We start from the raw sequence: 21,985 nt of genomic DNA, 5'->3' as shown, positions 1-21,985 counted from the left end.
TTTATACTACTGATTTTACCAACAAAGTTAGAATATAAAAATATTGAAAATATAACATCATACTAACTCATGCTTTGAGAAATGGTAGTGTGAACTATTAATCCATGTGAAACATGTAGTTATATGATTTACATGCATGTCTATTTATTTGATGACATTACATTAACCTGGTGTTTTCCATTATGAATTGAGGTAGAGGCTACCAACATTAATATAATGCCAAATAGACATGGGGATAATGTACACACATGTTTCTTATTCTGAAACAGTATGATATTAGATTTTAAAAATTGTTCCCAATTGTTATACCTAAATAAGAAAATCTATGTACATACATATCTTATCTACTGAGGAATGTTTAATCTTAAGTTCCTTCCTATTTATTATTGAATAATATTGTGATCATCATTTCAATCTGAAAATTTCAGAGTGAATTTTTGCATGTATTGTTGTATTTGCAATGAAAAGATGTTACATTATAACAGTCATTATATTAAGTGCATATTGTTTGTATTGTTGTTGCACTTGTTGCAAGTAATTTATATTTATATATTTGTGGTTGGTGAAACTGGACATAACAAGATCAATAATCATAATTGAACCATACTATGGAATTTACTACACCTACAAATTAATGTATTACTTAGGTTTTTCAAATCAATGCCAATTTCTGACCACTAAACAGCTGTAAATAGTTTCCAACTTCTCCCAAAATACAAGTTTATTGAATTGTTGCAATGAACGTTATGCATTTCAAAATTTTAGCTATGTGTTTCATAACATGGCATTGTTGGTAAACGCTTTTTGTTGGGATGAAAATCATATTTTCAAGATATGACTATAGTAGTGAACCACTATGACTACTAGTGGTTATAGTGTTTCAGCTCTTCCCAGTACCCGGCACCTCCACCAGTTAGTCCCTCTTCTCCCTGAAGGAATGGTGTCCGCTATAGGACAAGACAATGCTGGGTCGTTGCATCCTGTAGCTCCACTAACTGCAAATCCTCTGGGAGAGCAGAGATGGTACCGGGATAAGGCAAGCAGGAAATCACAAACTCTCTCCACGTGTGTTTTAATTAGATCAAATGGATGGTAAAGGACTGTAGACGGAAGGCACACCGTCACTCAGTCACCTTACCTAACTTTTAGATGCTCTGCCGAGCACTGGGAAGTCCTGGAACACTATGACCACTATTGGCTGTGTATGTGAGAGCTATGAGAGAACTTACAAAAGAGAGGCCCACGTAATTGCTCCACGTACTTATATACCAGGGAGGTACATGACCTCCCTGTCAACCAGTTGTTGAACTTATGTGGGCGTTAGGCAAGGTTTGTGCATCGCTTGCACCCTATCATCTACAGTATGTTTAATGTGACAGATAATCAAATTTTAATCTAAGCATTCATCAAGACTTATACTAAACTAACTCATAAGTCTAGCAAGTTTAGACTCAAGTTTCTAACTAATAGCTTTGGAACAAATCTTACACTTCAGGGTTTACTGTTTGCAATAGCGTAAAAACATGTGCGATTCAGATTTCTTGCCATTTTGGTTTTAAAATCTTGAGTTATAATTCTCACTTTCTTCTTTTAACAATTTCATTTCTTTCTATTGTGATTATTTTACTTGCTTTTCTAACTCTGGAGATTAAAGAAAATGATGAGGATGAATAGTGATTAGATGCATAAATGAGGAGGAAAACTTACCATGATACATCCATGCCTTATGGAATATACGAACCTAGGACCCCCATCAAGTTCTCACAAGCCTACCCACATGATTTCAATTTCCAATAAAAATTCTACACTTAAAAAACATTTTTGTAATGAATCACTGACAAAATCTGATACTAGACAAACAACTTTTCTTGATAACTTTTGCTAGTTGAGATTAACCCTTTCGCTCAATTCAGGCATTGTTGAATGGTATTTAAATGTAGAAACAATTCTTCGAAAGCATCTTTCTTTTCAAAAATGTATCCTTCTCTTCTCCTCTTTTTTCATGCTTTATGATTCTTGTTCAAATTTATATTTCCTTGACATATATTGGAAGAGTGAGGCTCTGTGAAATACACCATAACAGGGGGGGCTGGACATCAGCTTTGTAGCACATTATTCTAACCAGTCTTTTACAGAGATTTTAATTATATGCTGGACGGCAGGAATCCCACTCATTTTTCAAAATACAACTCTCCAACTTTTTTGGGCATTTGAAACAAATTTCCAGATCACTTTGTAATACTTTAACTCATAACTACACTTACAATATGTTTTGAGAATGGAAATACGAATACTGGTTTCAGATGCAAGAGAGGACATTTCTTAAAGTATTTCCCTTCAAATACAAAACATGGTTGTAGGAAAGCAATCTTTACAAATACATGAAAAATTCCTGTTCAACAAATGCACAACAATGACATTTTATATTACGTATCAGTTTTTTCCAGGTTTTTGACAATTTTTATGAAATTCCAAGTCTTTTTTCACTCGTAGGTTAAATTCCTTGATTTTTCCATAACTTTTTCGAAATGGAGGTTAAATTCCTTGACTGTTCCATGACTTTTCACTCGTAGGTTAAATTCCCTATTTTTTCATTATTTTTTCACTCATGCGTTTTGAGTTTTAGGTCTACTTTTATGCTCATATAAGCTAATCAGTACTGGACCTACACATTAAAGTGAGATCCGAGACACTATGTCTCTTTGCCGGATATCAAAACTAGGACCCACTCATAGATTAAATTTTCTGACTTTTCCATGACTTTTTCCACTCATAGATTAGATTTCCTGGCTTTTCCATGACTATTTCACTGAAAAGTTGAATTCTTGGGCTTTTCCAGGATTTATAACCATTTGGAAATCTGAATGTGCTTTTAAGATTATACTACCAAAATTATATGAACAGACTCAATGAAAGATATCCTAATGAGCTCATGTCAATTAAGATTCTAATGCATCAACTTATTTAAAAGTATTGTGAACATCTAGGCAAGTAGGAAAATTTATCTTGCAGTCCTTCAAATTCAAATCAATATTTCTGTATTGTTTATTTGATGATTTTTTACTTTAATTATGTGAGAATGTTACAGTTCACAACATCTCAAATGTAAAAATAGTCAATATGTCACAATACAAATGAAACATTAGTAACTTTAGAAACACTTATTCAGACGCATTGATATTAAATTTTAAAAAATAATAAAATTACCAGGAACAGAGCTGATTGCATATGCTCACATATGCTCACTACATGCTTATTGTACAAAAATTACAAGAAATTTTATGTACTTTTTCTTTGAAAAATACGCCATGCTTTATCTGGCAATTATATAGCAATATTCAAGATACTCTTACACATCAATAGAATTTATGAATGAAACAATCTATGTAAATAAATAATTTATCACTATAGAATCTAAATAAAATTATTATAAAACTATTTTTTATATCTGATTTCTATGCTTGATTCATAAACACTCACCCAAAATAGATGTAAGATAAAAATTAACTAATCTAATATTCAGATTTACAAAAGGAATTGTTCACAATACTTCTTTGTTGTTCATATTTCCCATTTTTCTTTTAAATAGCACAGATCTAATTATCTTTTTATTGATTGATTGATTGATTTCATTTATTTTACTTCATGTTTTGTGCCTCTTGGCTAATTTGCGAAGATGGGGATGAGTGATGAAGTGATGAAATGATGAAATTGATGAATGGACATTCACAACAACCAAGCCCAAGTGGGATTCGAACCCGGGACCCTTGGCGTCGCAGCACGATGTGCTAACCACTCGGCCACAGGATCCGGCTAATTATCTTTTTAATAATGTACATATGAATTAGATAAATTTTCTTCTTTGTTCATTACATTTGTTCAATGATTTTGTTGCGAGTTATGAGCCATATGTTGATATTATTACGAGTGTATGAATATACAATTAACATACATGAAATTAGGAAAAGATGTTGAATTTTGTGTGTAAAGAAACTGATTATGTATAATGTAAGTGTTTGTTTTCATTTGACATGTTCGCAATTATATGACATGATTGTTGAATGTTTATCATTTACATACTCAAAACATGTACAGAATATGTCTCAAAAGCTAAAATTTTCTTGCCTATAAAAAATTTTAATATGGCTGTAATATAAGAGTTTTTGGATAGTCGTTGTTGATCACACTAATGTTACTTGTAAAATTTTATCTGAATCTGTAAAAAATGTTTCTTTTGATTTATTGTGTAGATATCATTGTACATAGTACTACAGTGCGTGTATTAGCAATATACAGAAGTAGATTTTGTCGCCATGTAGGTAGCATGGATAAAACGTCCATTACTAACCAAACTGAGCTTGTGTCTGTCTCTTGTATATGCTTCAATCATCTTAATGCTAGCTACTGCTACAGATGGCCCAGAAATCTAGATCACCAACAACATTTCTATGCAAAGCTGGCTCTGACAGAATAGATTCTGGAATTACCTCACAAACCACGAATTGAAAGTCACATATTGATAAGTTAAAAAGATGTACGGAAGCATTAGCCGGATTCTCAGATGTGTCTTGTATAAACTGTTGTGAAATGTGTGTACAAGTAGATTTTTATAAAATTGATTTTCCTTAATGGTCAATACAAAGTAATATCTAATAGACAAGAAATCTTGCCATAATATTTTAAATGTGAGATTTTGTTTCAACTAATTGCATCAGTCTCTGATGTAATCGGGAAGGGGGCCGGGGGAGATAAAGTAACCAAACTGAAAATTTGAAACCAATACCATTGACAATACCAGATAGTCTCTAATATAAAAAAAATATTTTTTGAAACCGATAAAATTACCGATATATATCTATAATAATAGCCTGCTAAATTCTGCTATTTTGTTATTATTTTAATGAATAAAATTATAAAATAATTCATACATGCTGATTTTGTAATTTCTTTTCTAAAGCAAAACCAATTACAGTCACGTGGTTACTACATACATGTGTGTGTGTATTCTTAAAGATAAAAATACTTTTCTATTGAATAGAATCAACTCTCGGTATCATTATATTTTATATTGGTGATTTATCAGTATTGGTTATCAGTCCATCCCTACTAAAAATGAAAGATCACATTTTGTAGTGACATAAGTAAGACCTCAATTTGATAATATGCAATTTAATAATTGATTGAAGAAATGTACCAGATGTAAAATACACACATATATGCACACACACGTAAGTGTAAGTAAGTAAGGAAATTAATCTGCATGTTTTTGCGTGATCTAACAGACATAACAAAGTTTTACAAGCTTACACATGCTTTCAGTGAAATATGGAAAATTCAAATAAACTTTCTTATCATCCAAATTTCAGCTTTTCAAATTCCAAAATAATAAAACAATGGTATTATAAAACTATGTGCATACAATACTTTTTATTTCATAAAAAAATGAAAATATATTATTTTTTGCAGAGTTAAAAAAAGGCAAACTGTAACAATGCATTTTAAACTCTACTTGTATACATACTACAAAGTCTTGGGATACTGTCTATGTCAATTTACAAATCTGGATTTGGCCATTTCTAGCTAACACTATACATTAGCAAATGTTTTTGTGTCATGATCTATGTTTTCGTCTGTCTGAAGAAAAACAGGAGTTTGTGAAAGGAATATAACAAGACCATGTGTGTGTATATGGTTGTGTATATAATGTGTGAATGAATACATGTGCATGCATGCAATACTTTCAAAGTATGTGTTAAAACACTTTTTCAACAATTAGTCTCACTTAACACACATAATGGTGTTAAGGGGGTGCCCACACAGAAACTTGTCCAATTGTAGATTAGTGAAAAAAATTACATTAGGCACATAATGTCAAAAGCAAATGCCCAAATGCTCAATGTATATATAAACAGTCATTCCTCATGTACAGTACATTTCTAGTTACCTACTGTTTAAGTATATGTTCAGATACATCTGCAATGTAAATGCTCATTCTTCTTAATCTCCGTCCAAATTTTAAATTATTTTTTCCTGGCTCTGTTGCCTGAGAATTTCTACAGGAGGTTTGACTGTGGTAGTCTGTGTGCGTAAGTCTGTGCAGGTAACTAATACAGTATAAACATTCAATCCTTCCACCTACAGGAGATTTCACACAACATGTAGGTTTGACATGATAGAAGCAAGTGAAACTTTCCATCAGAAAACACCACAAGTGTGTGACACACAGATCAAGGTATGATCAGAGTGACACCTCACAACTTGTGAAGTATGTCACTTCACTGTGGTGTGAAAGCTTGCATTTATTAATTAAGGTTCGTCTCTTGAGGTGACATGCCACTTTTGGCTAATCACGAAGATGAGGATGAGTGATGGTATGATGAAATTGATGAATGGACACTCACAAAGAACACCCATGAGGCACGTAGCCAGGGAGAGGGATCTGGGAGCTGAAGTCCCCCCACCAAAATCCTACATGTATAGTGGTAATTATTTTTACTTCTTTATCAGGATTAAACATCTTGTATAATAAGTTGTAACATACTGAGAAATTCATCTTCTGGGCTTCTACCCCCTGCCCCCACTTTTTCATGTTAGATGGCAGCTGCTGATAACAATGACACTAGGAAAGTGGTGAACATATCTGATGTAACAGGTAAGTAATGTACATAACAATAAGGTGGGTTATAAATAAAATTCTGGCTATGGACCTGCATGCCCAGGTTGGGATTTGTAACTGGGATCCATGGTGTCATAACCACTGTGCTGCAGAGGTCAGCATGGCATGTTGCGTGTCAACTGTCACTTGAATGTGAAATTCAATTATTTTTTCATATTGACCTACATATTTACCAAGGAACATAATAAGAGCTAAAAAAATTAACAAGAAAAAATATAAAAAGTTACAGCATTAAAAATGTTACTTACAGTGGAAAGTGTGAAGTACTTCCCACTATTATGTTCATTGAATCATATTTCGAGTGAGTAAAAGCAGCATACCTTAACTATTTACATATTCTTATGGTTGGCAAGGGTTTTATGCCTAAAGTGAGTAACTCGCACAAAATTACGTGCAATATATTCCCCAAATCATAGAAAAATTGTAAATATTGTAAATGTCGGTCTCAGGACATTAACAAAAGTAGCTATCGCTATCTTGTAAATTTAAATAAATCTAACAATTTTACTGCCAAGTTACGCATCTGACTGTAATCATAAAATAATGAATAACCCACCTTATTGTTATGTACATTACTTACGTGTTACATCAGATATGTTCACCACTTTCCTAGTGTCCTTGTTATTTGATTAGAACATAATTACAAAGATGAAAAATTTTAAGCTATATTTAGGCCACACAAATTCACTAAATTACAAATTATAAAAGTTACCTCTTCAGACTTAGTGCTACTAGAAAATTTTAACTATTCACTTTCTCCAGTGGTATATGTTCTTCAACCCCAAAATTACATATAGTGTATAATTGTACAGTGAGTGTTCTATGCATTAAATGCAGTGTAAATGAATTTCTAGTGTGTGCAAGGAAAAATTTGCATAAATCTTTTAAAGAAATCTGTTTTAAGTTATTAAATTTTTAATACACCCCTCACAAAAAGTTTGGAATATTGTTGCATAAGACATTATAGGTGATAGACGGCCTTGGAATGCAACAGCACATTGTATCTGTCTGGTGAACGGTTTCGTCTTTTCGTCGACATATGCCACCGTGCCTATCACCTATTGCCTAATATAATACATACTATTCCAAACTTGTTGTGCCTAATATAACAATATTCCAAGCTTTCTGTGAGGAATGTATTACAAAATATCTCCTTTTTGGAAAATCCTTGCTGTAAAATATAACCAATTAATGGAAATGCTAAGTTTTTATTTAACGGAAAAACTAATAAATTCATATTTTATGAATATGTGTTATTGTTACAACCGGTATGTTGGTAAACAGCAGTGAAATGTAAGACTGATAATACACATATGCAAATTTGTAGCCATTAACAATATCCAGTGTGGTATTTGAAAAATTTCAAGTGACAGTGGAATGGGATACATTAAAACTACCCTTCAATCATCAGGATATTACTTAAAATATAATTTCCCTCCCAAATGCCAAAAATTGGCATGGAGAAGGGGGGGGGTGATTATCCCTCATCTCCCCATGACTAAAGCCTCAAACTCACAACTAAGAGATAACCAAATGCCTAAAATGAATATACACCAAGATAGCTCCTAACATTCTCCTCAAGAGAATGATATTGGTGAAATTATATCACTCATTCTACTACTTGAATTGACTTTTATTGATGAAGCATTCACAAATTCAAAAATATTAGCTTCATTGACTCCTATTCATAGCTTCTGCTTTCTTTTACAAAGTTTGCTCTGAATATAACATTTGAAAAGTGAATATCATAATTTTTCAGTTTTCTTTTTAAAGGGTACTGATTTATTCTTTAAGAGATCAAATTTTAAGAGAATTCTATGAATTATTTCAGCACTTTAAAAACAAATTAATTGCATTTCCTTAGGTTGTCAATTATACCAATTTATGTAATTTTTTTGTCATGTTTCACCAAATCTTGAGTAAAAGACAAATAATAAAATCTAATTTTACAAATTTAAACCAAAAGATTTACATTGTACATAGTCATTTATGTTCCTTGTATTAGCATAATTGTTATAATTCATTATATATACATTTTTGCATTTCTGATGAAAATAAGTTAATAAAGTTGTTGTGTTTATAAATAACCTTGTGTTTGCTGACTTACAGATTAAAAAAATCTCTGTTCAGTATTTCATTGCATTATATGCCATGAATAAATGAAGGACTGCTTACAACAATAAAGTCATGGCATCTATTAAATGACATGGTGCAATGAAAAAATAAATGTATATTTGAAATTTCATATGAAGATACAGTGTGAAAAGTTAAATGTACACGTGTAAATTTTATTTGCATATTGTTGTACATAATCTAATTTGAAATGTGGGAATTCTCAATCTTTACCAAACGTTTTGTCACTGCCTAATAAGTAATATGTGAATATTATACTCACTTTATTTCAGTTTTCAACTTTATGCATGATGCCACAATTCATGACATAGCACCAGTATTAATGACGGATATATTATTGTGAATATCTTTTTACATTATTACAATAAAATATATTTTTAATTAATATCGTAAAGTACAATTATTTTTTCATTAAAAATATTGTCCCATTAGAACTTATAATCTTCTCAACTATCTTCAGACTTAAAACATAAAACTATTTTATAAAGATTTGTAATCCTTCAGAACAAAAACCAGTACTGAAGAAATGACACACCTGTGCTTAAAAAACGTCAATACATATTATTCCTTAATAGGAAATAATTGAAAATATAAGGAAAACAAATCTAAACACAGGAGAGGGTTTTTTTTAAACATAAACAAAGCATGTTTAGTTGAACTGTTAAATTTTGTTTCACTCAATTTTATAAAATTATCTCATACTGGTTTCATTTGTCACATTCACACACACACACACACATGCATGTATAATATAAAGCAACAAATTGCTACCCTGATAAAGATTACTAATATGCATAATGAAGTTCCTTATTCTTCTCAATTTCTTAACATTAAGACCTCTTTAATAATTTCCTTCCTTGTGTATGATTCTTAACCTTATAGTGACATTGGTTTATGGTGTGTAGTGTTGCATGCCTATGGTGAGCCAAAGCATTTAACAAATGACACTCCAAGTGCAAAGTAATTTCTATTTTTCCTTTCTTTCTTTATCATGAGTAGATAAGAATTTCAGCTCTTGAAATATAAGGATGAAATTAAAGATTTGTTTGCTTTGTCATTCATACATACAGATTCACACACCACACACCATTATAAATTGGTTTCTCATATCAAATAATTAATTCTGTACGCCTATTCCAATGCAAATCCCACTTCAAAAATGATATATATTCTAAGATAAATCTACTGAAATAGTGCAAACTTATATTCAAACATAGTTTAATAAATAAATGTGTTTCTTATGTTTCCCTGAAAGATTTTTTTTAAAAAAATTACATTAAATGTATTTCTAGAAACAATTTAAGGTTAATATAAATGTTAGATATTTTATTACTTATATTTGTTACATATTGCATTTATTTTGCTTAATGGGTGTGAAATAAATAAAATAATATTCATTACTGATTTAATACTGAAATGACTTTGCTATTGTTTGTGTGTTGTCAGATATATTATTCATGGTTCAAAGTATAATTTTTTTGCATGGTGTAAGTAAAACATGTTTGTGTGAACGGTGTGATTAAATGTGTAATTAGAATGTTATTGTGATTTTTATTTGTAACTTCATTAATTGTGAAAAAAAGGTGAAAATTGTAATTTTAAATTCAAATTTTAACTGGAAAAGATTTCTTTTTTTCACTGAATTGAGAGAAAACTTATGACACCAATATATGGCATCTACAGAAGGTTGCAAATAAATATTACTGAAAGAAATATTGTGAAGAATAAACAAATCCTAACTTAATTACAGTTTAATTACGTTCCTTATTTATATAAATTGCACAAGATTATTTGGAATAATTTATTATTTGCTGACAAACAATGTGTAAGTAAAAGATATAGCTCAATATATGGTAGTTCTTTATGTTGCAAATTTATTGCAATACTAATTCATTTTTAATTTCTTTTATATATTAAATATTTTGCTTATATTAATACTTTAAAACTTACATAATACAAGATTTAGGTGTAAATCCAAGCCATATGAGACTCAATTGTGTATGCATAGATCTGGACACACACACACCTTTGTATATATTATACAAGTTTTCATTGTTCATGTGGACAAGTTCCAGATTATGAATGTTATTAGTGTAAACTAATGTAGACAGATATACATATACACAAATTTGGTAATGTTGTAAAAATATATATATATATAAATATAATATGTTGAAACTGTTAGAACTGTATTTAATTGTCGATATTAGGTACTGTATGTTTTATATATGAATGTTACAGGCCTTGTACAATGTGATGAGGGTATAACAATTCACGATGAAAATTTAAAAGACTGTTTTTTGTGTGCCGATTAAAGTATATGTACAGATGTTAAACTTCCCTCTACCCTAAATATAGAGCCATGTTTTGTTGTGTAGAAAAGACTGTTGTATTAAAAAGAATATGCCTGTCTGTTATAATAAAAGAAATGTTATGTGGCAAGTAGTGTGTTTGTTTAAAATTAAAATATCATTAATTGTATATATATCTTTAACTTTACAGTAAGTTACATTGCAAGTTAAATACATTGTAACTTACCGTATATTACAAACATTTTTCTATTAATACCGGTCAATCCAGGAATCCTAAAATTCTGTACCCATAACACAATTTGAGGACAAATCTAGGTTTCCTTAGATAACTTTGAAGGTCAAATATTTATGGCATTGTTTACCTTATTTCAAAATATTTATTCTTTGCAAAAATATTTTAAAATCTGAATGTTGTCGGAATCCGACAATAATTTAGCATACAAATTACGAGGTATTGTCCAGAATTTTCGAGACTGGTGCTCGCATATGGACAGAAGTTGTAGTAGCATGATGCTGCAACTGTAGATGCTAGTACTAGCATATCTTGAAAGTAATTGTACAAAATTTCAAGCAGGTGCGTGAATGTGCTGACCATTTGTGTCCTTTTATTTGGAATAGTATGATGAATCTGAGAAAATAACACCAAGTGTGAATCAAATTTTGTGCAAACTTGGGAAAAGTGCAATGCAGACCCTGGAAATTATTACACAAGTGTTCGGGGAAGAAATAACAATAATAACCCATGGTGCAACAGCTTGTGAGGGGCAGAGCCTACCTCTCACTCTTCACTCCCACCTGCCGAGATCATCCAACCAGTTATATAACTTGTGGTCAGCAAGACGAACCCCCAGTAGTCGTCGTCGGTTTCCATGTCCAGGTTACACTATCATTCACAGCTCCCCAATATCCTTACGATGGTGGGTGACAATCAGTCTCATACACAGGCCGAAATCTCAGGAGAAAAGTTGCTTTCCCCAGGGGACTCAAATCTGTGCACATCTCATAGCCGGAGCCCAAAGCATGATGCCTTAGACTGCATAGCCATGGTGCAAAACTTCAGGGAAGAAAGAATAAACCAACCATATTCAATGGCATGCTAGGTTCATAGCCAGTCGAAAATCTGTTGAGAATAACAGAGATGAATTCACAGTGCACAATGCCCGACATTGTTGCCAAATATCAACAGCTCATTCGTGAGGATCGGCATCGAACCATTTACCACCTTGCTGATAAGGTGGGAGTTGGTTATGGGATATGTCAACAGATTCTGACTGTTGAACTGAGTACGAATCATGTCAGTGCCAAGTTTGTGCCAAGGATCCTGACAGCTGATCAGAAGCAGCAGCAAGTTGATGTCTCCAAGGAGCTTCGTCAGGTTGCCTCCAACGATGCAAGCTTCTTGTCCACTGTAATCACTGATGATGATAACATTGATTGAGTTGGTGTTTTAAGTCCACTTTATGCACAGTAAGGCTAATTGGGACTGGACCTACAGTTTAAAGTGGAATCCGAACCACTGTGCCATGTGCCTCCATCAGGTATCGAACCCGGGAACCCTTGATTACAAGGTGACGACGCTACCACTGCACCATCGGGGAGGCCCTGATGATGAGAACAGGTTTACAGTTACAACCCTGAGGTTGTGTCCAAAAGGTGCAACACCGTACTTGAAGCAAACATCCTCCGAGAATGGTTTTGGAGTTCGGTCTCGAAGTCGTGGACTGGAAGTGAAAGTCTTTGCACTTCGACTGCAGTGCCAAATACGATCAGTATATAAAACTGGGGACACATTGTTCTACCCACATTTTAAACACTTGTTTTTCACCATAGAAATAACCTAGCATTCTAAAATGTTCTCATACATACATTTCCACACATTATAAGAACTTCAACCAACAACTTGCTGACTTTCTAACTCCGTGATTTCAAGCAAATGAACGGCGAGTCAACAAGTCAAGTACTCAAGGCTGCAATGATGCATGCTCTGTGCTGTAGTTTAGATTTCTCATTTAATTGGCAAAGGAAAAATTCACACTCATCAAGACCAAAGAAAAACGAGACAGGTGAAAGAGCAAAGTCAAGAGCATGTTCATCACTTCCTGTGACATCAATGGGACTGTGCACAAAGAATTTGTCCCAGCAGCCAAAACAATCAATTCCACATGCTACTGTCACATTTTGTAGCAGCTTCATGTAAATGTGCAACTAAAGAACAGGTTCTTTTCATCATGACAACGCACCATCTCACACTTCCTTGTTCACCACACTTGTTATCTTCCACCTGCCTGACTTGACCACCTGTCACTTTTTTTCTGTTCCCCAACTGAGATCAAGTTGAAAGGCTGCCGGTTTGACACGATTGAGAGGATCTAAGCAGAAATGCAGGCAGTGCTGGACACCCTCACAGAACACGGCTTCAGGATGCATTTTAAAAATTACAGAATCGCTGGGACCAGTGTATTTATGTTCAAACGGGACTACTTCAATGATGGTGGTGGCCAATAGTCTCAAGGTGAGTTTTTGACCAGATGGTAGCACCAGTTCCAAAGTTTTGGATACTACCTCACGGTGTAAGATTTCCCTGCCAGACCTTAATGCCTTGTAACTGATGGATGCAAGTCCCTGCCAGGGTGAAGTTGGCAGGAAATATGGAACTGATGGTTGAGAATAAAAAAACAGTTCAGTGATTGGAAAAAACTCCGAGCAGAGAAGATTACATTAGCTGCAATATTCAGCATGACCAGGTGACTTCCACTTTTCCTTTGTTCTAAGCTGCACAAGGGCTTAATTTCAAAATCTATGTCATTAATGTATAATTGGTTTTGGAAAAAATGATTGTAAAGAGCTCTTGATTAATGTAGGGTTCTCTTTTGCAAGTGCTATGCCCTTATCAATATAAAACATGATGGGAGATGGTGGGTAATAGTAACATTGCCTCTCATCCAGAACTCTTAAAAACTCCACCAATGCTGTTGAGATAGATACATGATAAATTTCTGCTTACTTTCTTTATTTACATCACAAGACAGTAGGCCAAGTGAAAGACCTAGGTTCCAATTCCCAGGGTAGGTGATTTTGAATGATAATTTTTGCATTAAGTATGTAGGAGTGAGTCTGAGTTCTCAACCTCTAATTGGTACCTGGCGGTAAAACTGCAGGGAGCAATAAAGGCCACCAGAGCATGGTGCTGACCACATCACTTCCACAAAATTTCCAAGATATTGTGAATATATGAATATATAACTCCACAGCTCCATGCATATTTTCGCAGCTTGTATGGAGGCAGCTTTACCTTTCTTGTATGATTACTACTAGTAGAAGACCACACTTTGGCAGCACTGCCACATTTCTCAATACTTCTGTTTTCATTTTCACATGTACCAAAACTCCAAAAAAAAATTTTTAAGGGTAGTCTCAAAAATAGAACAGGCATGCATGGATACATACATATGGTAGTTGAAAAAATCTTTGCTCATCTACTTACCATCAAATTCCAATAACTATTTCTACCATATTCAAATAATTGTACTCACAAAACATCGCCCACCCTGATTGTTATACAACCCAGAATAAAGCTCACCTACTTCTGCCTGGTAGTGTAGGTCTTGCCAACAGGTTTCTTCCCAACTCATTGGTAACAGCAGTGTTTCCAAATCAATGGGACTCTGTTGGCCCCACTACAGCAAGATGGAGGCAGCCGCTTCAATTGCATCATATAGCCACTCTTATCTATACATTCATGCATCTTGATTCAAGGAGTTGGAAACACTACTCTTGAAGCAAATTGCTCTTCCAGATGAAACAAGGTAAAACTAAATTCAGGGTTGCATAACAATAAGAAGGGTTATTAATTATTTTGTGAGTGTACAGACAAATGCTTAACTTGGCAGTGTCAAGGGGACACTTGCTCCCCTCCACCTCAATATTGTCAGTTTATTAAAATTTACAAGTTAGCAGAAGCTAATTTTATTAATGTCCCGGGGCCAAGAAACAAAGTAATAAAGAGTAATATTTGTGATTTTGAAAGTGTAAAGTTTATTTAGCAAATAATCCTGGATGCTATTATTATGGGATATAAACTTTTCAATTCTGCACCCCCTCCTCAAAGTTAAGCCTCAAGTTCGTTCCCCCCCCCTCCCCAACCACCCATCTAAAATTAGGCCCTAAGTTACACCCATCTGTACAGTAACAAGCATTTGTGTTGAAACTGGCCATAGGAAAAATTATTTTCTTCGGCCATTTATTTTAATTGTAATTACTATTTAAAATCATAACAGCACATTCCTTTTTATTACAAGTGACCATGTAATACCATCAGACTCTGAGGAATTCAATATGAAGTTCGATCTACTGGTTTCTCCTTTCAACTCCATCGATTTTGGTTATATGAATGAGACACATTTGTCACAGGTTGCAATAGAAGGAATGAGCTGTTATTGTTTTAAATTATCAATAAAATGTATTTCCTATTTTTTTTAGGGTGAATCAAAAAGAGAGATAAAATAATCACGCTTGGTGGCAGCACTGTCTGGAATGTTTTCGTAACACACCAGAAGCAGACGTGCTTTAGCTGGTTTAGTATGTGAGTAGTCACAGTGTGAGTATGGCACGTCGTATTGAGGTGGCGTCCAACATTGAGGTGCGCTCCGTCGTCCGATTTTTGTGGGCACAAAGGCATAATCGGAGTGAAATCCATTTCCATCGAGGTGTATGGTGAGAATGCGATGTCACACCCCATGATCACAAAATGGTGGCAGATGTTCGAACAGGGATGATCGAACGTGAACGATGAACAGCGAGTCGGGCAGCCTGCAACTGTGAACACTATCGACAACGTGGAGCATGCAATCATTGTTGCTAACCGCCACATGAAAATTAAAAAGAGATTGCAACTGAACTGAACATATCCTATGGTAGTGCGTCTATGCTGATTCGTGATCAGATGGGTTATCGTAAACTGTGCTCTTGCTGGGTGCCATGCTTGTTAACCAACAGTCACAAATATCAACTTTTTGAAGCTGCGCTGTCATTTCTTTGGCTTTATTCCATGGATGGTCTGCAGTTTCTGAGCAAAATCATCACAGGTGATGAGTCTTGGGTGCACCAATACACTCCCGAGACAAAGAGAGCATCCATAGAATGGAGAGACAAGGATTCTCCACCACCAAGAAAAGCCAAAACCTGTCCCAACGGTTCGATCTTCTTCGATTCCGAAAGCGTTGTTTACAGTGAGTTTGTGCCTCAACATACCGCAATGCCACAACATACTGTGAGACTTTAAAGAAGGTGAGAAAATCCATTGAAGATCGAAGGCCCAGAAGATTGAGTGATGGGGTTGTTGTTCTTCACGACAATGCTACCCCCCCTACAGCTAGTGTCACACAGAATTTACTGCAGAAATTAAAGTGGGAAATGTGGTCTCACCCTCCCTATAGCCCTGATTTGGCACCCTGTGACTACCACCTTTTTGGTCCTCTCAAACAAGACCTAGGAGGTCAGCGTCAGATGAGGAAGTGCAGGAAGCAGTCTCAAAGTGGTTCAAAGAAATTGGATGGAATTTTTATACACAAGGAATCTAAAAACTGGTCACACGATACGAAAAGTGCTTGGAACGCCTTGGTGACTATGTCGAAAAAAGTTAAATGTTAATGCGTTTTCGTCCAATAATTGTTTTCTTACTAATGTGTTTTGTTTTTTACATGGGGGTGTAACTTACTTTTTGATTCTCCCATGTAAAATGTTCTTAACAACTGGATAAATACTCAGTGTAACTCATATTTAGTCAATTAATTGCATACTCGCAGTACAACTAAGATAAGTTTAGTTAAATGTGCCAGTGCAGTTAAGTACATCAACGGTGGATTTTTTGTAGTATGCAGTAACCTGCCACAATTCGTGTCTGAACCGATGTTGCAAGAGTTGCAGCTGCCTAAGCATGGAAGATTCCTGTGCATGCATGCCTGTATTCAGACAGGATTGCCAACTGACAATGGCCACACTTAGGCTTGCCAACCCTCCCAGAATAGTCAGGAGTCTCCCAGAATAGTCGGGAGTCTCCCAGAATAGTCGGAAGTCTCCCAAAATAGTCGGGAGTCTCCCGGAATAGTCGGGAGTCTCCCGGAATAGTCGGGAGTCTCCTGGAATCTAACTCACTCTCTCAGTCCCCTGGACAAACTTCGTTATCTCCCGGAACAAGATTTAATATTATTTTTATTTTGGTATACTTTGCTGAGCAAAGAAATTTGTTATGGCAAACCAAACAATTAAACTTTACAATATCATTTTGAAGACTCATGAAAAATGAATAATTGTTTAAGTAAGTGGGTGGAAGGAGAAGTACAAAGTTTAAACACATTGTTGAGCCAACCAGCTGCAGAAAACTGAAGCAGAGGCATTGTTGTGCCAAAATCTCAAGATTTCTTTATTTCCCTCCACCCATTATTGCTTCATAAATTAAGTATGCAGTATGTTACAGTGGCATTCAGTGAGTTTCAGTGTTTGTTTTTATCATGCCATTATGTGACAAGAAAAGAAAATATTACTGCACGTTAAATAATGTGTGGAAAAATTCTTCAAATTGGTTACAGAAAAAGAGTGAGATTGAAGTGGAATGTGGAGACCGTCGCCAAGTATGTTCCGTAAAGCTCGAATGTATTGGTGCAGTGTGTGTACATGCAGTTTCTGTTAAGTACAAACATTTAGAAAAAGAAAGACAAAATGCTGTTCTCGCATCCTTCTTTTAGGAAACCAAACTTTGCATTCACAGTAGCAAGACCACAACACAGATAACAGATGATATTCAGGACAGTAGTTCTAGAAAATGTTAATCTAAAGGGTTTGAAGGCTGTAAAGACATCTCCCAGGATTATATTCTTTAAAGTTGGCAAGCCTAGCCACACAGTAATATTCTTAAAACATTTATTTATTTATTTATTTATTTATTTATTTACTTCTTCTTTTGGATGGCGAAGTTAAGGCACAAACCTTTACTTACACTTAACCATCTCTACTTCACATTTTACAAATTTAGTTGAAATATCTAACAGTTTGCGAAATATAAAACATCAAAATACCAAAGAAAATTAAAAAAACACAAAAGGATAAAAAACACACAAAATGAAAGAAGAAAAAACACAAAAAATAAAAAAAGACAAAACAAAAATACACATGCTGTTAAGAAACGTAAAAATGCACGTACAGACTTGCACACACACATAACAAAAATACTTAAAATACAGAAAAATCGGTCAGTGTTTGACCTACAAATTTAGATCAAGAAAGGTTTCATTTTATTTTCTTTCCTTGTTTTCAGTACTGGTAAGTTGCCTCCAAAAGATGCTTTCTTAATTTTGATTTGAAATTGCCGAGAGAAGAAGAGTTTCTTACGTCATTAGGGAGGTCGTTCCATGCTCTGGTGGCAGTGACAGTGAAGGAATTTGCGTAAAATGCTGTCTTGTGGGAGGGGGTGAACGGGTAGCAAAGGTGTGTGCTGCACTTAGGGGTTGAAATCGTGAAAGTAGGTAGGGGTGGTTCTCTTGAATGCACTATTTTGTAGAGCGCTGTAAGAGCATGGAAGCAACGGCATGTTGAAAGGTCGAACCAGCCTAGGTCTTTCAAAGCCGGGGTAAGGTGGTCAAAATATTTGATGTTATAAATAAAACGTACACATGCATTTTGTATTCTCTGTAGATGGCTTGCTAGTTCACAGTTGAGGTCAACATACATCAAGTCGCAGTAGTCTATTTGCGACAAAACTAGCGATTCCACAAGTGTTTTCTTTACCTCTTGTGGTAAGATGTTTTTTAGGTGGTAGTGAGTGTAATGCTGCTTAAGATTTTTTGCATATGGCCTTCACATGGTCACTCCAGGTGAGGTTTTCGTCCACAACAATTCCCAGGTCTTTGACCGAAAGTGATAGTGAAATGGGTTTTCCGTCTACAAGAATGTCCGGGATGGTGGACTTCGATGTTGTGGATATGAGGTGCCGTGAGGCAATTAAAATACATTTAGTTTTCTCAGCATTTACTCGTAGACCGTTGGCCTGAGACCACTTGCAGACGTTCATAATATCAGCGTTTAGGGCTTTGATGGCCATATTGATGTTTGTTTTAGGGAACGATAAGTAACATTGGACATCATCAGCGTACAGATGGTAATTCGTTGATTGAAATGTTTCCGATATATCATGTATGTACATGGAGAACAGTAGCGGAGACGAAATGCTTCCTTGGGGTACACCGCAATTTATCGGCAGCCATGACGACTTATTTTCAGAAACAAATGTGCATTGCTGTCTGGCTGCTAAGAATGATCGAGTCCAGTCAACAGCGGGTTGGGAGAAGTTGAAATAAGATGACAATTTTGCCAGCAGGATATCGTGGTCGACGATTTGGAAGGCTTTGCTGTAATCGAGGAGAACCAACATTGTCAGATATCTCTTATCCATCGCTGACCTTACGTCATCCACCACTTTAATGAGTGCTGTGCTAGTGCTGTGTTGTGGGTGAAAACCGGACTGGAAGGGGTTTAACATATTTTTCGATTGTACATGGTTCCAACTGCAGGTTTTTTTTTTTAAATGCATGGAATTAAAAAAAATCTGATTGTTGCTTTCAATTTTTAAAAATGTTCTCTTCTACATTGAAAGTTTTTATGTTAGAGCAAAGTTTACTCTGTAATGTCAACTTTTTAATTTCATTTCATACCTTAGACATGTAATTTTATGGTAATACTATCATAATATCATTTAATGAACACACTCTACGTATTTCAGCAGTAACCCTTGATATTTACTTGCAGGTGTTGGAAAATACATTATTTTGCAACACTTTTTCTTGGGCTGGGTGAAACAATGAAATGACCTACAATATTGTAATATCTCTTCACAAACATAGTAGTGATTTGTCTAAAAAGCATATGTTCTATTTTTTTAATTTACTTAAAAATAAGAGCAAAACAAGCCTGTGTGTCTTTAACAGGGGGTATTTACCTGCACTTATCATAAATAGGAAAATATTAATTTCATATTTATATTTACAGCCCACTTTTATTTCGAACCATACCTTCATGAATAGTATATTAGGAGGGGGGGAGAAAGATCATAAAATCATCTTCCTTTCAGGGTAAAACTACTTTATAACAATGAAGATAATGACTGAAAATTTAAAATTCAATATATCAACAACAATGGGATATTGTTATTTTTTAAAAAAGATTTAGGAACACTAATATATTTCCCCTTTTTAAATGTATGAGTACACAGTAAAACACATCCCTTAAAATATACACATTTTTATTTTATAAAAATAATTATAACCCCCTTTCCTTCCACACAGCTGAAGCAGCTCTATGAACAATTGTATGTCTTTTGGAAAGTTCATCTATATTCTTAGAATAGCCACCACCAATCACTGCGGCACATGGCACACCTTTTGATACAGCTTCACGAATAACATAATGATCTCTCCTGTACAGACCTGCACAAAGATATAAACATATCAGTTAGGAGAAACTTCTGCTATGGATGAGACAGATCATTTGCTACCAGCTGATATAGGCACATTGTTAGTAAAACTGCCGATCCAATATTTCTGAAATTATCATTGTTTCTTTCTTTAACGTATACACATATGTTTCAGACTCATTCTGTCCCAGTCTTCAGTGTAGGGTATTATGTTTAGTGAGCAGTTCCCAAACACAGTTGAGTTGGTGTTTACATCCACTTTATGCACAGTAAGGCTAATCGAGACTGGACCTACAGTTTAAAGTTTGACCCGAACCACTATGTGCCTCCACCGGGTCCAAACACAGGATGTGTTTGTAGAAGGTAGTCAATATATGTGTCCGAGACACAATTCTGTATATTAGTCTGGGCAGGTAGACCTGCTTTCGAGGGCTTGAATCAGAGTACACCAGAGTACCAAACAAAAGGTAAATTGAAATGAGATTAGTGTAGAAAACAGAAGAGTTGGGAAGATTATTTAGAGGCGGTCGAGGTTCCGCCTTGTCTAGTAGCTACCTTCTGTTTCTATATCACATTTTTATCATTTATCACTAGATGTTACTTTCTTGATTGTATATTTTCTGAACTGTTGATATCCAGGCGAAAAAAATGTTTTCAAATTCATTGCTATTTAGTTATTTTTTTGATTTTATAATTTAATATAAAATATTTAACATGTTGTTTGTACATATAAAGTGAATAATAATATAATTTATGTGCTATCATTATTTTGAAGTATAAGTGCAACAAGTGAAGTGCACAATTAAGAAAAAATATTCTAGAGAAACAGTTCGATGTGGTCAAATTTTTATGAGCATGTAATTCATACTTTTTCCACATGTTTATGACCTCTGCCATCATTTATATTAGAACTTGATTTTTGACATTCCCTGTCAGATGAAAGCTCAACATTCATTTATAGTCAAGGCCCAGACACACATTCGAAAATACCTTCTCTGTATAATATAATAACAAAAACACACATTTTTTCCAACCAAATATATTAATCATATGAGTTCAGATACTCACTGTCATCATTGGCAATCTTCTCTTTTCACAACAGCAAAGTGACATTTATCTCTCGTGAAACATGAGTGCAGAGCAATATTTATACATGTGTAGCACACCCATATTTATCCACCACAATTAATAGCTGCACAGAAAATGTTGTGATGTGTTACACATTTACATTAATAATATAATATGATAACGATTATAAAAAATCGAGTTTCAGAAACTTTACCGTCATACTAGTAGTGAGTAGATAGTGATACGTAATACGTATGTCAATATCAGTTGATACCAATAGAACAGTTCAAAGTTAATCACAGATACAGGTGGATACCTTTCCGAAGTCTGAAT

The 21,985-nt window shown here is 34.4% G+C and overlaps 1 protein-coding gene across 6 annotated transcripts in view; it reads right to left on the bottom strand.

Annotated features, from left to right (window-relative positions):
* Positions 1 to 18,295: 18,295 nt before the first annotated feature.
* LOC145995295 (uncharacterized protein SYNPCC7002_A1628-like) overlaps positions 18,296 to 21,985 on the bottom strand; it is a 48,029-nt gene continuing 44,339 nt past the window's right edge. For all 6 annotated transcript variants that reach the window (XM_083131895.1, XM_083131893.1, XM_083131892.1 and 3 more), the window contains exon 8: positions 18,296 to 20,597. In XM_083131895.1, coding sequence (XP_082988021.1) covers positions 20,431 to 20,597 — 167 coding nt within the window. In that variant the 3' untranslated portion in view covers positions 18,296 to 20,430. The remainder of the gene's footprint in view (positions 20,598 to 21,985) is intronic.

Source organism: Lepisma saccharinum, chromosome 11 (assembly GCF_977018435.1).
Source record: "Lepisma saccharinum chromosome 11, izLepSacc3.1, whole genome shotgun sequence".
Classification (NCBI taxonomy): Eukaryota; Metazoa; Arthropoda; class Insecta; order Zygentoma; family Lepismatidae; genus Lepisma; species Lepisma saccharinum.
This window is presented reverse-complemented; position numbering and strand designations above follow the sequence as displayed.